Genomic DNA, 14,847 nt, shown 5'->3' with positions numbered 1-14,847 from the left:
ACTAGACGCTCGAACGTTTTCATGACCACAGACGTCAGTGCTATCGGCCTGTAGTCGTTCAGGTTCGTGATAGTGGGTTTCTTGGGGACCGGGACTATAGTAGACCTTTTGAGGCAGGAAGGGACTTTCTGTAGCTCCAGTGATTTATTGAAGATCTTGGTAAATATGGGGGTGAGCTGACCCGCACATGCTCTTAGGGCAGATGGTGACACTCCGTCAGGACCCGGAGCTTTCCTGGTTTTGGCCCTTTTGAACAATGCCTCCACCTCTTCTTGGGTGACTTGCAGTGCCTGGGGTTGGCCGTCGGTGTTCGGGGCATCGTAGAGGTGATTGTTTGGGTTGCAGGGGACTTCTTTTGCGAACCTGCAATAAAAGTGGTTCAGTTCATCTGCAAGGTCTTGGTGCATGGCGGTGGACTTTGCTGTTTTCCTATAGTTGGTTATGGATTGCATTCCTTTCCATACAGATACAGGGTCATTGGTGGAGAGATCGTTTGTCAGCTTGTCCGGGAACCGCTTTTTTGCTAGCCTGATTCCTTTAGTCAGAGAGTTCCTAGTACGGTTGTATAGTGCTCTGTCACCGCTGCTATAGGCCTCCTCTTTGGCTCGACGAGGTTGCCTGAGCTGGGCATTGAACCAGGGCTTGTTGTTGTTGTAAATGCGGTAAGTCTTGGTAGGTACACACATGTCCTCACAGTAGCTGATGTAGGATGTGACAGTGTCTGTCAAGTCATTCAGGTCGGTTGCCGAGGCTTCAAAGACCCCCCATTCCGTGCAGTCAAAGCAGGCCTGGAGCTTCATCTTGGCCTCATTGGTCCATTTCTTAACAGTCTTAACGACAGGCTTAACTGCTCTCAGCTTCTGTGTATAGGTAGGGAGTAGGTGGACGAGGCAGTGGTCAGATAGGCCGAGTGCAGCACGCGGGATAGACCGGAAGGCAGACTTGAGGGTAGTGTAGCAGTGATCAAGGGTGCGCCCTTCTCTAGTGGGACACGTGACTTGTTGTTTGTACTTAGGTAGCTCCTTGCTCAGGTTAGTTCTGTTGAAGTCACCCAGTACTATAAGCAGAGAGTCTGGGTGTTTTTGTTCTATGTCGGATATACATATGGCCCACAAGGACAATTGAGGCAAATTCCCGGGGGGAATAGAAGGGGTTGCAGTTGCCCATAGCAACCAATCAGTTTCTACTTCTTATGTAATTAGCACTTTCTAGAAGATACTGGCCCAGATTTATCAAGCTTTGGAAAGTGACAAATTGCATGGTGATAAAAAACCAACCAACCAGCTCCTAACTGCCATGTTACAGGCTGTGTCTGTAAAATGACAGTTAGGAGCTGATTGATTGGTACTTTGGGGTCTATTCATGAAGCAGTGAAAAAAGTGGAGAGGAGAAGTTGCCCATGGCAACCAATCAGCTGCTCTGTACAATTTTATAGTATGCAAATTATAAATGTTACTTCAATGCTGATTGGTTGCCATGGGCAACTTCTCCACTGGCTCACTTCTCCACACTTTTCACTGCTTCATGAATAGACCCCTTTATCACCATGCAATTTATCACTCTCCAAGGCTTGATATATCTGGGCCACTGTATTAGCTAGAATCTGATTGGTTGCTATGGGCAACATCTCCACTTATAAAAATCTGCACTTAAGTAAATATACCCCTAAATGGCACTAACATTAACACAGCCCGGGTGCAAATCTGCAGTAGTTACTCACTTTTCTCTTTTCTAAATGTTGATATTTGTTTTGCTTCATCTTCTTTTCATTAAATATAGTTCATCATTAACCTTCAACTCCTTATCTCCTCCTTCTAGTGTGAAGTCTCTTTTATTAGAAGCTATTACAAGGGAAACAGAGTAAGTGTAATTTATATGCATCTCCTTCATTGCAGTGATGACAGTCAGGCACATTGTCTATTTCATTAGGATCTTTTATATTTAGTGGCACAAACCATTTGGACAAAATTCAAGAACTACTAAAACATGTTTATAATGGTTATGTTTCATACTTTGGGGGGAATTCAGTAGTTATCGCCACACGCAGAGGTATTGTATTACGTGCCCGGCAACAGCTGTACAATTGTATTTTTCCAAGGGGTTACGATAACATAATTTCTTTTTCCTTCATCTGGGGACACTTTTACCATGGGGTTAGTGAGGGCTTGTGGAGACGGTACTAAATGAGTTAACTGTTTAGGGTATATTAGCTCCTCCCCTCCAGCCACTTTCCCAGTTTTTATTTAGTGCTGAAAGGAGTAGGTCAGCACTAGTTAGTCTGGTATATATATTTCTCTAACGTCCTAGTGGATGCTGGGGACTCCGTAAGGACCATGGTGAATAGACTGGCTCCGCAGTAGACATGGGCACTTTAAGAAAGAATTTAGATTCTGGTGTGCTCTGGCTCCTCCCTTTATGTCCCTCCTCCAGACCTCAGTTTGAGACTGTGCCCGGACGAGCTGGGTGCTGTTCAGTGAGCTCTCCTGAGCTTGCTGTGAGAAAGTATTTTGTTAGGTTTTTTATTTTCAGGGAGCTCTGCTGGCAACAGACTTCCTGCATCGTGGGACAGAGGGGGAGAGAAGCAGCCCTACTCTCTGAAGCTAGGTCCTGCTTCTTAGGCTACTGGACACCATTAGCTCCAGAGGGATCGTACACAGGATCTCACCCTCGTCGCCCGATCCCAGAGCTGCGCCGCCGTCCCCCTCGCAGTGCCGGAAGACAGAAGCCGGGTGAGTATGAGAAGCAAGAAGACTTCGAAATCGGCGGCAGAAGACTCCGTTCTTCACTGAGGTAACGCACAGCACTGCAGCTGTGCGCCATTGCTCCCACACACCTCACATACTCCGATCACTGTAAGGGTGCAGGGCGCAGGGGGGGGCGCTCTGGGCAGCATATGGACCTCTTTTGGCAAAAGTACACATATATACAGTTGGGCACTGTATATATGTATGAGCCACCGCCAAGAAAATTTATATTTAAGCGGGACAGAAGCCCGCCGTCGAGGGGCCAGGGCTTCTTCCTCAGCACTCACCTGCACCATTTTTCTCCACAGCTCCGCTGAGAGGAAGCTCCCCAGGCTCTCCCCTGCAGATACACGGTAGAAGAGGGTAAAAAGAGAGGGGGGGGGGGGGGGGCACATAATTAGGCGCAAAAATCTATATAAACAGCAGCTACTGGGTTAACATTAAGTTACTGTGTTATTCCTGGGTTTATAGCGCTGGGGTGTGTGCTGGCATACTCTCTCTCTGTCTCTCCAAAGGGCCTTGTGGGGGAATTGTCTTCAGATGAGCATTCCCTGAGTGTGTGGTGTGTCGGTACGTGTGTGTCGACGTGTCTGAGGTAAAAGGCTCCCCTAAGGAGGAGATGGAGCAAATGTGTGTGTGAGTGTTGTCTCCGTCGACAACGCCGACACCTGTTTGGATATGTGAAATTAAGTGCTAAGGTAAATTTATTGCACAAAAGATTAGAGAACAGACAGGGAATCTACACATGTCTGTCCCTATGTCGCAGAGACCTTCAGAGTCTCACAACGCTCACTATCCAAAATAATAGACACTGATATCGACACGGAGTCTGACTCAAGTGTCGACTACGATAATGCAAAGTTACAGCCAAAATGGCAGGAAAGTATTCAATATATGATTATTGTAATAAAAAATGTTTTGCATATCACTGATGACTCATCTGTCCCTGACACAAGGGTACACATGTTTAAGGGGAAGAAAGCTGAGGTAAATTTCCCTCCTCTCATGAAGAAAAAGAGCGGGAATCTCCAGACAAGAGACTGCAGTTTCCCACAAAGAATTCTCAGGGAGTATCCTTTCCCTACTAGGGCCAGGATACGATGGGAATCTTCCCCTAGGGTGTCACGTTTGCCCAAAAGGTAGCGCTGACTTAACAGCTATTCTCAGGGATCCTGCAGATAGCATGCAGTAAAAGTACTTTGAAGTCCATTTACACACATTCTGGTACTGTACTCAGACCGGCGATTGTGTCGGCATGGGTTTATAGCGCTGTAGCAGCGTGGACACCTTATCAGCAGAGATTGAGACCCTAGTATGTATATATGTGTGTGTATATATGTGTGTGTGTGTGTGTATATATATATATATATATATATATATATATATACATATATATATATAAAAGATGCTGTCTTAGAGAGATATATATATATATATATATATATATATATTATATATATATACACATCCACCAGATCCGGCACTCCTATTGTCCCAGTGTAGAAACTTGCCAGGTGCCCTCCGTGACGGCCGTGTTGCAACGGCCCACAATATCCACACACCACTCGGCGGCACTCCGGACAAATAAAATGAAGACTACAAAGTCATCTTGGATTTAATCCAAGATGACTTTGTAGTCTTCATTTTATTTGTCCGGAGTGCCGCCGAGTGGTGTGTGGATAGATATATATATATATATATATATATATATATATATATATATATATATATATATATATATATATATATATAAAACATGCCCAAAGAGACATTAGTCTACTGGGTTCTAGAGTCAACGCTATGTCGATTTCTGCTTGACGTGTCCTGTGGAACATGCAATGGACAGGTGATGCCGACTTAAGAGGCATATGGAAGGTTTACCTTACAAGGCTGAGGATTGTGTGGAGAAGGGATCTCGGACCTGGTCTCCACAGCTATAGCTGGTAATTCTGATATTTTGCCTTTTATTCCAGCACAGCCTAGGAAAGCACGACATTATCAAATGCAGTCCTTTCGATCACAAAGAAACAAGAAAGTCCGAGGTGCGTCCTTTCTTGCCAGAGGCAGGGGCAGAGGAAAGAAGCTGCACAACACAGCTAGTTCCCAGGAACAGAAGTCCTCCCCGGCCTCTACAAAATCCACCGCATGTCGCTGGGGCTCCACAGGCGGAGCTAGGCCCGGGGGGGGGCACGTCTTCGAAATTTCAGCCACGAGTGGGTTCACTCCCTGTTTGATCCCTGGGCAATAGATATTGTGTCTCAGGGATACAAGCTGGGCTTCGAGGAGATGCCCCCTCACCGACGGCCCTGCTGGCTTCCCCCCACGAGAGGGAAATAGTGTTAACTGCAATTCACAAATTGTATCTCCAACAGGTGGTGGTCAAGGTTCCCCTCCTTCAACAAGGAGGGGGTTATTATTCGACCATGTTGTAGTCCCGAAACCGGACGGTTCGGTCAGACCCATATTGAATTTAAAATCCCTGAACATATACCTGAAAAGGTTCAAGTTCAAGATGGAATCGCTGAGAGCGGTCGTCACAAGCCTGGAAGGGGGGGATTTTATGGTGTCTCTGGACATAAAGGATGCATACCTTCATGTCCCCATTTATCCACCTCATCAGGTGTACCTCAGATTTGTGGTACAGGATTGTCATTACCAATTTCAGACGTTGCCGTTTGGTCTCTCCACGGCACCGAGAATATTTACCAAGGTAATGGCGGAAATGGTACTCCTGCGGAAGCAAGGGGTCGCAATTATCCCATACTTGGTCGATCTCCTCATAAAAGCGGGATCAAGAGAGCAGTTGCTGATCAGCGTAGCACTTTCTCTGGAAGTGTAACGGCAACACGGCTGGATTCTAAATATTCCAAAGTCGCAGTTGGTTCCTACGGCTCGTCTGCCTTTCCTAGGCATGATTCTAGACACAGACCAGAAAAGCGTTTATCTCCCGATAGAGAGAGCTCAGGAGCTCATGACACTGGTCAGGAACCTATTAAAACCAAAACAGGTGTCAGTGCATCACTGCACTCGAGTCCTGGGAAGGATGGTGGCATCATACGAGGCCATTCCCTTCGGCAGGTTCCATGCGAGGACCTTTCAATGGGACTTACTGGACAAGTGGTCCGGATCACATCTTCAGATGCATCGGTTAATCACCCTTTCCTTCAGGGCCAGGGTGTCTCTCCTGTGGTGGCTGCAGAGTGCTCACCTTCTCGAGGGCCGCAGATTCGGCATTCAGGACTGGGTCCTGGTGACCACGGATGCAAGCCTCCGAGGGTGGGGAGCAGTCACACACTGGGAAGAAATTTCCAAGGTCTGTGGTCAAGTCAGGAGACTTGCCTTCACATCAACATCCTGGAACTAAGGGCCGTATACAATGCCCTACGTCAAGCGGAGACCCTGCTTCGCGACCAAACGGTTCTGATTCAGTCAGACACCATCACCTCAGTGGCTTATGTAAACCGACAAGGCGGCACAAGGAGCAGGGTAGCGATGGCGGAAGCCACCAGAATTCTTCGCTGGGCGGAAAATCACGTAAGCGCACTGTCAGCAGTGTTCATCCCGGGAGTGGACAACTGGGAAGCAGACTTCCTCAGCAGACACGACCTCCACCCGGGAGAGTGGGGACTTCATCAGGAAGTCTTCGCACAGACTGCAAGTCGGTGGGTAATGCCACAGGTGGACATGATGGCACCCTGCCTCAACAAAAAACTACAGAGGTATTGCGCCAGGTCAAGAGACCCTCAGGCGATAGCTGTAGACGCCCTGGTGACACCGTGGGTGTTCCAGTCGGTCTATGTATTTCCTCCTCTTCCTCTCATACCCAAGGTGCTGAGAATAATAAGAAAAAGAGGAGTGAGAACGATATTCATTGTTCCAGATTGGCCACGAAGGACTTGGTATCCAGATCTGCAAGAAATGCTCACAGAGGACCCGTGGCCTCTTCCTCTAAGACAGGACTTGTTGCAACAGGGGCCATGTCTGTTCCAAGACTTAACGCGGCTGCGTTTGACGGCATGGCGGTTGAACGCCGGATCCTAGCGGAGGAAGGCATTCCGGAGGAGGTCATTCCTACGCTGATAAAGGCTAGGAAGGACGTGACAGCTCAACATTATCACCGTATATGGCGAAAATATGTTGCTTGGTGTGAGGCCAGGAATGCCCCTACGGAGGAATTCCAGCTGGGCCGTTTCCTTCACTTCCTACAGTCAGGAGTGAATTTGGGCCTATAATTTGGGTCCGTTAAGGTCCAGATTTCGGCCCTATCCATTTACTTTCAAAAGGAGTTTTCTCTACCTGAAGTTCAGACGTTTGTAAAGGGAGTGCTGCATATTCAGCCCCTTTTGTGCCTCCAGTGGCACCTTGGGATCTTAACGTGGTGTTGAGTTACCTGAAATCCCACTGGTTTGAACCACTCAAAACGGTGGAGTTGAAATATCTCGCGTGGACGGTGGTCATGCTATTAGCCTTGGCTTCGGCTAGGCGTGTGTCAGAGTTGGCGGCTTTGTCACATAAAAGCCCCTATCTGGTTTTCCATGCGGATCGAGCAGAATTGCGGACCCGCCCACAATTTCTGCCGAAATTGGTTTCATCCTTTCATATAAACCAACCTATTGTGGTGCCTGGGGCTACTACGGACTTGGAGGATTCCGACTTGCTTGATGTAGTCAGGGCTTTGAAGGTTTATGTAGCCAGAACGGCTAGGGTCAGGAAAACAGAGTCTTTGTTTATCCTGTATGCTTCCAACAAGCTTGGTGCTCCTGCTTCAAAGCAGACTATTGCTCGCTACCTCAGATGGCAGACACAGATGTCGACACGGATACTGACTCCAGTGTCGACGATGATGAGACTAGTGTACATTCCAATAGAGCCACCCGTTACATGATTACGGCAATGAAAAATGTGTTGCAAATTTCTGATATTACCCCAGGTACCACAAAAAAGGGTATTATGTTTGGGGAGAAAAAACTACCAGTGGTTTTTTCCCCCATCTGATGAATTAAATGAAGTGTGTGAAGAAGCGTGGGATTCCCCCGATAAGAAACTGGTAATTTCTAAAAGGTTACTAATGGCGTACCCTTTCCCGCCAGAGGACAGGTCACGTTGGGAGACATCCCCTAGGGTGGATAAAGCGCTCACACGTCTGTCAAAAAAGGTGGCACTACCGTCTCCGGACACGGCCGCCCTAAAGGAGCCTGCAGATAGAAAGCAGGAGGCTATCCTGAAGTCTGTATATACACACTCAGGTATTATACTGAGACCGGCTATTGCTTCAGCATGGATGTGCAGTGCTGCAGCTGCGTGGTCAGATTCCCTGTCGGAAAACATTGATACCCTAGACAGGGACACTATATTGCTAACCGTAGAGCATATTAAAGACGCTGTCTTGTACATGAGAGATGCACAGAGGGATATTTGCCGGCTGGCATCTAAAATAAACGCAATGTCCATTTCTCTAACGTCCTAAGTGGATGCTGGGGACTCCGTCAGGACCATGGGGAATAGCGGCTCCGCAGGAGACAGGGCACAAAAATAAAGCTTTAGGATTAGGTGGTGTGTACTGGCTCCTCCCCCTATGACCCTCCTCCAAGCCCCAGTTAGGTTTTTGTGCCCGTCCGAGCAGGGTGCAATCTAGGTGGCTCTCCTAAAGAGCTGCTTAGAAAAAGTTTTTAGGTTTTTTATTTTCAGTGAGTCCTGCTGGCAACAGGCTCAATGCATCGAGGGACTTAGGGGAGAGAATTTCAACTCACTTGCGTGCAGGATGGATTGGATTCTTAGGCTACTGGACACCATTAGCTCCAGAGGGAGTCGGAACACAGGTCTCACCCTGGGGTTCGTCCCGGAGCCGCGCCGCCGACCCCCCTTACAGATGCTGAAGATTGAAGGTCCGGAAACAGGCGGCAGAAGGCTCTTCAGTCTTCATGAAGGTAGCGCACAGCACTGCAGCTGTGCGCCATTGTTGTCACACACTTCACACCAAGCGGTCACGGAGGGTGCAGGGCGCTGCTGGGGGCGCCCTGGGCAGCAATATTTAATACCTTTATGGCAAAAGAATACATCACATATAGCCATTGAGGCTATATGTATGTATTTAACCCATGCCAGATATCTAAAACTCCGGGAGAAAAGCCCGCCGAAATAGGGGGCGGGGCTTATTCTCCTCAGCACACAGCGCCATTTTCCTGCTCAGCTCCGCTGTGAGGAAGGCTCCCAGGACTCTCCCCTGCACTGCACTACAGAAACAGGGTAAAACAGAGAGGGGGGGCATTTTTTGGCGATATTTTGATATATTTAAGCTGCTATAAGGAACAACACTTATATAAGGTTGTTCCCATATATATTATAGCGCTTGGGTGTGTGCTGGCAAACTCTCCCTCTGTCTCCCCAAAGGGCTAGTGGGGTCCTGTCTTCGATAAGAGCATTCCCTGTGTGTCTGCTGTGTGTCGGTACGTGTGTGTCGACATGTATGAGGACGATGTTGGTGTGGAGGCAGAGCAATTGCCGATAATGGTGATGTCACCCCCCAGGGAGTCGACACCGGAATGGATGGCTTTGTTTATGGAATTACGTGATAATGTCAGCACATTACAAAAATCAGTTGACGACATGAGACGGCCGGCAAACCAGTTAGTACCTGCCCAGGCGTCTCAGACACCGTCAGGGGCTGTAAAGCGCCCTTTACCTCAGTCGGTCGACACAGACCCAGACACAGACACTGAATCTAGTGTCGACGGTGATGAAACAAACGTATTTTCAAGTAGGGCCACACGTTATATGATCACGGCAATGAAGGAGGCTTTGCATATCTCTGATACTGCAAGTACCACAAAAAGGGGTATTATGTGGGGGGTGAAAAAACTACCTGTAGTTTTTCCTGAATCAGAGGAATTAAATGATGTATGTGATGAAGCGTGGGTTAACCCAGATAGAAAAGTGCTAATTTCAAAAAAGTTATTAGCATTATACCCTTTCCCGCCAGAGGTTAGGGCGCGCTGGGAAACACCCCCTAGGGTGGATAAGGCGCTCACACGCTTATCAAAACAAGTGGCGTTACCGTCTCCTGATACGGCCGCCCTCAGGGATCCAGCTGATAGGAGACTGGAAACTACCCTAAAAAGTATATACACACATACTGGTGTTATACTGCGACCAGCCATCGCCTCAGCCTGGATGTGCAGTGCTGGGGTCGTCTGGTTGGATTCCCTGACTGAAAATATTGATACCCTGGATAGGGACAGTATTTTATTGACTATAGAGCAATTAAAGGATGCTTTCCTTTATATGCGAGATGCTCAGAGAGATATTTGCACTCTGGCATCGAGAGTAAATGCGATGTCCATATCTGCCAGAAGGAGTTTATGGACGCGACAGTGGTCAGGTGATGCGGATTCCAAACGACATATGGAAGTATTGCCGTATAAAGGGGAGGAATTATTTGGCGTCGGTCTATCGGATCTGGTGGCCACGGCAACTGCCGGAAAATCCACCTTTTTACCTCAGACCCCCTCCCAACAGAAAAAGACACCGTCTTTTCAGCCGCAGTCCTTTCGGTCCTATTAAGAACAAGCGGACAAAAGGACAGTCATATCTGCCTCGGGGCAGAGGAAGGGGTAAGAGAGGGCAGCAAGCAGCCCCTGCCCAGGAACAGAAGCCCTCTCAGGGTTCTGCAAAGCCCTCAGCATGACGCTGGGGCCTTACAAGTGGACTCAGGAGCGGTGGGGGGTCGACTCAAGAATTTCAGCGCACAGTGGGCTTGCTCACAGGTGGACCCCTGGATCCTGCAGGTAGTATCTCAGGGTTACAGGTTGGAATTCGAGAAGTCTCCCCCTCGCAGGTTCCTAAAGTCTGCTTTGCCAACGTCTCCCTCAGACAGGGCGACGGTATTGGAAGCCATTCACAAGCTGTTTTCTCAGCAGGTGATAGTCAAGGTACCCCTCCTACAACAGGGAAAGGGGTATTACTCCACGCTATTTGTGGTACCGAAGCCGGACGGCTCGGTAAGACCTATTCTAAATCTGAAATCTTTGAACCTGTACATACAAAAATTCAAGTTCAAGATGGAGTCACTCAGAGCAGTGATAGCGAATCTGGAAGAAGGGGACTTTATGGTGTCCCTGGACATAAAGGATGCTTACCTGCATGTCCCAATTTGCCCTTCACATCAAGGGTACCTCAGGTTCGTGGTGCAAAACTGTCATTATCAGTTTCAGACGCTGCCGTTTGGATTGTCCACGGCACCTCGGGTCTTTACCAAGGTAATGGCCGAAATGATGATTCTTCTGCGAAGAAGAGGCGTATTAATTATCTCTTACTTGGACGATCTCCTGATAAGGGCAAGGTCCAGAGAACAGCTGGAGGACGGAGTAGCACTAACCCGACTAGTGCTGCAACAACACGGGTGGATTCTGAATTTTCCAAAATCTCAGTTGACCCCGACGACACGTCTGCTGTTCCTGGGAATGATTCTGGACACGGTTCAGAAAAAGGTATTTCTTCCGGAGGAGAAAGCCAGGGAGTTATCCGAACTTGTCAGGAACCTCCTAAAACCAGGGAAAGTGTCTGTGCATCAATGCACAAGAGTCCTGGGAAAGATGGTGGCTTCTTACGAAGCGATTCCATTCGGCAGATTCCACGCACGAACTTTTCAGTGGGATCTGCTGGACAAATGGTCCGGATCACATCTGCAGATGCATCAGCGGATAACCTTATCGCCACGGACAAGGGTGTCTCTTCTGTGGTGGTTGCAGAGTGCTCATCTGTTAGAGGGCCGCAGATTCGGCATACAGGACTGGGTCCTGGTGACAACGGATGCCAGTCTGAGAGGCTGGGGAGCGGTCACACAGGGAAGAAACTTCCAGGGAGTATGGTCAAGCCTGGAGATGTCTCTTCACATAAATATACTGGAGCTAAGAGCGATTTACAATGCTCTAAGCCTGGCAAAACCCCTGCTTCAAGGTCAGCCGGTGTTGATCCAGTCGGACAACATCACGGCAGTCGCCCACGTAAACAGACAGGGCGGCACAAGAAGCAGGACAGCAATGGCAGAAGCTGCAAGGATTCTTCGCTGGGCGGAAGATCATGTGATAGCACTGTCAGCAGTATTCATTCCGGGAGTGGACAACTGGGAAGCAGACTTCCTCAGCAGACACGATCTACACCCGGGAGAGTGGGGACTTCATCCAGAAGTCTTCCACATGATTGTGAACCGTTGGGAAAAACCAATGGTGGATATGATGGCGTCCCGCCTCAACAAAAAACTCGACAGGTATTGCGCCAGGTCAAGAGACCCTCAGGCAATAGCTGTGGACGCTCTGGTAACACCGTGGGTTTTCCAGTCAGTGTATGTGTTCCCTCCTCTGCCTCTCATACCAAAAGTACTGAGAATTATACGGCAAAAGGGAGTAAGAACGATACTAGTGGCTCCGGATTGGCCAAGAAGAACTTGGTACCCGGAACTTCAAGAGATGCTCACGGAGGATCCGTGGCCTCTACCTCTAAGACGGGACCTGCTTCAGCAGGGACCGTGTCTATTCCAAGACTTACCGCGGCTGCGTTTGACGGCATGGCGGTTGAACGCCGAATTCTAAGGGAAAAAGGCATTCCGGAAGAGGTCATTCCTACACTGGTAAAAGCCAGGAAGGAGGTGACTGCACAACATTATCACCGCATTTGGAGAAAATATGTTGCGTGGTGTGAGGCCAGGAAGGCCCCCACGGAGGAATTTCAACTGGGTCGATTCCTACATTTCCTGCAAACAGGATTGTCTATGGGCCTCAAATTGGGGTCCATTAAGGTTCAAATTTCGGCCCTGTCGATTTTCTTCCAGAAAGAATTGGCTTCAGTTCCTGAAGTCCAGACTTTTGTAAAAGGAGTACTACATATACAGCCCCCGGTTGTGCCCCCAGTGGCACCGTGGGATCTTAATGTAGTCTTGGAATTTCTCAAATCCCATTGGTTTGAGCCGCTCAAATCGGTGGAGTTGAAGTATCTTACATGGAAAGTAACCATGCTACTGGCCCTGGCTTCAGCCAGGAGAGTATCAGAATTGGCGGCTTTATCATATAAGAGCCCATATCTGATTTTCCATACGGACAGGGCAGAACTGCGGACGCGTCCTCATTTTCTGCCTAAGGTGGTGTCAGCGTTTCACCTGAACCAGCCTATTGTGGTGCCTGCGGCTACTAACGATTTGGAGGATTCCAAGTTGTTGGACGTGGTCCGGGCATTGAAAATATATATTTCAAGAACGGCGGGAGTCAGAAAGTCTGACTCACTGTTTATATTGTATGCACCCAACAAGATGGGTGCTCCTGCTTCTAAGCAGACGATTGCTCGTTGGATTTGTAGCACAATTCAACTTGCACATTCTGTGGCAGGCTTGCCACAACCTAAATCTGTCAAGGCCCATTCCACAAGGAAAGTGGGCTCATCCTGGGCGGCTGCCCGGGGGGTCTCGGCATTACAACTCTGCCGAGCTGCTACTTGGTCAGGGGCAAACACGTTTGCAAAATTCTACAAATTTGATACCCTGGCTGAGGAGGACCTTGAGTTCTCTCATTCGGTGCTGCAGAGTCATCCGCACTCTCCCGCCCGTTTGGGAGCTTTGGTATAATCCCCATGGTCCTGACGGAGTCCCCAGCATCCACTTAGGACGTTAGAGAAAATAAGAATTTACTTACCGATAATTCTATTTCTCGTAGTCCGTAGTGGATGCTGGGCGCCCATCCCAAGTGCGGATTGTCTGCAATACTTGTACATAGTTATTGTTACAAACAAATTCGGGTTGTTATTGTTGTGAGCCGTCTGTTCAGAGGCTCCTACGTTTGTCATACTGTTAACTGGGTTCAGATCACAAGTTATACGGTGTGATTGGTGTGGCTGGTATGAGTCTTACCCGGGATTCAATATCCTTCCTTATTGTGTACGCTCGTCCGGGCACAGTATCCTAACTGAGGCTTGGAGGAGGGTCATAGGGGGAGGAGCCAGTACACACCACCTAATCCTAAAGCTTTATTTTTGTGCCCTGTCTCCTGCGGAGCCGCTATTCCCCATGGTCCTGACGGAGTCCCCAGCATCCACTACGGACTACGAGAAATAGAATTATCGGTAAGTAAATTCTTATTTTCTGCCAGGAGAGGATTGTGACTCGGCAGTGGACAGGAGATGCAGATTCTAAAAGGCACATGGAAGTATTGCCTTACAAGGGTGAGGAGTTGTTTGGGGATGGTCTCTCGGACCTCATTTCCACAGCGACAGCTGGGAAGTCAGCATTTTTACCCCATGTTCCCTCACAGCCAAAGAAAGCACCGTATTATCAGGTACAGTCCTTTCGGCCCCAGAAAGGCAAGCAGGTTAGAGGCGCGTCCTTTCTGCCCAGAGGCAGAGGTAGAGGGAAAAAGCTGCAACATACAGCCAGTTCCCAGGAACAAAAGTCCTCCCCCGCTTCCTCTAAGTCCACCGCATGACGCTGGGGCTCCACAGGCGGAGCCAGGTACGGTGGGGGCCCGTCTCAAGAACTTCAGCGACCAGTGGGCTCGCTCACGGGTGGATCCCTGGATTCTACAAGTAGTATCTCAGGGGTACAAGCTGGAATTCGAGACGTCTCCCCCTCGCCGTTTCCTCAAATCTGCCTTGCCGACAGCTCCCCCGGACAGGGAGGCAGTGCTGGAGGCGATTCACAAGCTGTATTCTCAGCAGGTGATAATCAAGGTACCCCTCCTTCAACAAGGACGGGGTTACTATTCCACAATGTTTGTGGTACTGAAACCGGACGGTTCGGTGAGACCCATTTTAAATTTAAAATCCTTGAACACTTATATAAGAAGGTTCAAGTTCAAGATGGAATCGCTCAGGGCGGTGATTGCAAGCCTGGACGAGGGGGATTCCATGGTATCACTGGACATCAAGGATGCTTACCTGCATGTCCCCATTTACCCTCCTCACCAGGAGTACCTCAGATTTGTGGTACAGGACTGTCATTACCAATTCCAGACGTTGCCGTTTGGTCTGTCCACGGCACCGAGGGTATTTACCAAGGTAATGGCCGAAATGATGATACTCCTTCGGAGAAAGGGAGTTTTAATTATCCCGTACTTGGACGATC

General features: G+C 48.7%; 1 protein-coding gene across 2 annotated transcripts in view; it reads left to right on the top strand.

Annotated features, from left to right (window-relative positions):
- Window positions 1–14,847, top strand: part of IPO4 (importin 4) — a 272,271-nt gene that overhangs the window by 68,161 nt on the left and 189,263 nt on the right. For both annotated transcript variants that reach the window (XM_063913651.1, XM_063913652.1), the window contains exon 4: window positions 1,819–1,860. In XM_063913651.1, coding sequence (XP_063769721.1) covers window positions 1,819–1,860 — 42 coding nt within the window. The remainder of the gene's footprint in view (window positions 1–1,818; window positions 1,861–14,847) is intronic.

The sequence above is a fragment of the Pseudophryne corroboree genome, chromosome 1 (assembly GCF_028390025.1).
Source record: "Pseudophryne corroboree isolate aPseCor3 chromosome 1, aPseCor3.hap2, whole genome shotgun sequence".
Lineage (NCBI taxonomy): Eukaryota > Metazoa > Chordata > Amphibia > Anura > Myobatrachidae > Pseudophryne > Pseudophryne corroboree.
The sequence above is the reverse complement of the archived record's forward strand: the minus strand, read 5'-3'. Positions and strand labels throughout refer to the sequence as shown.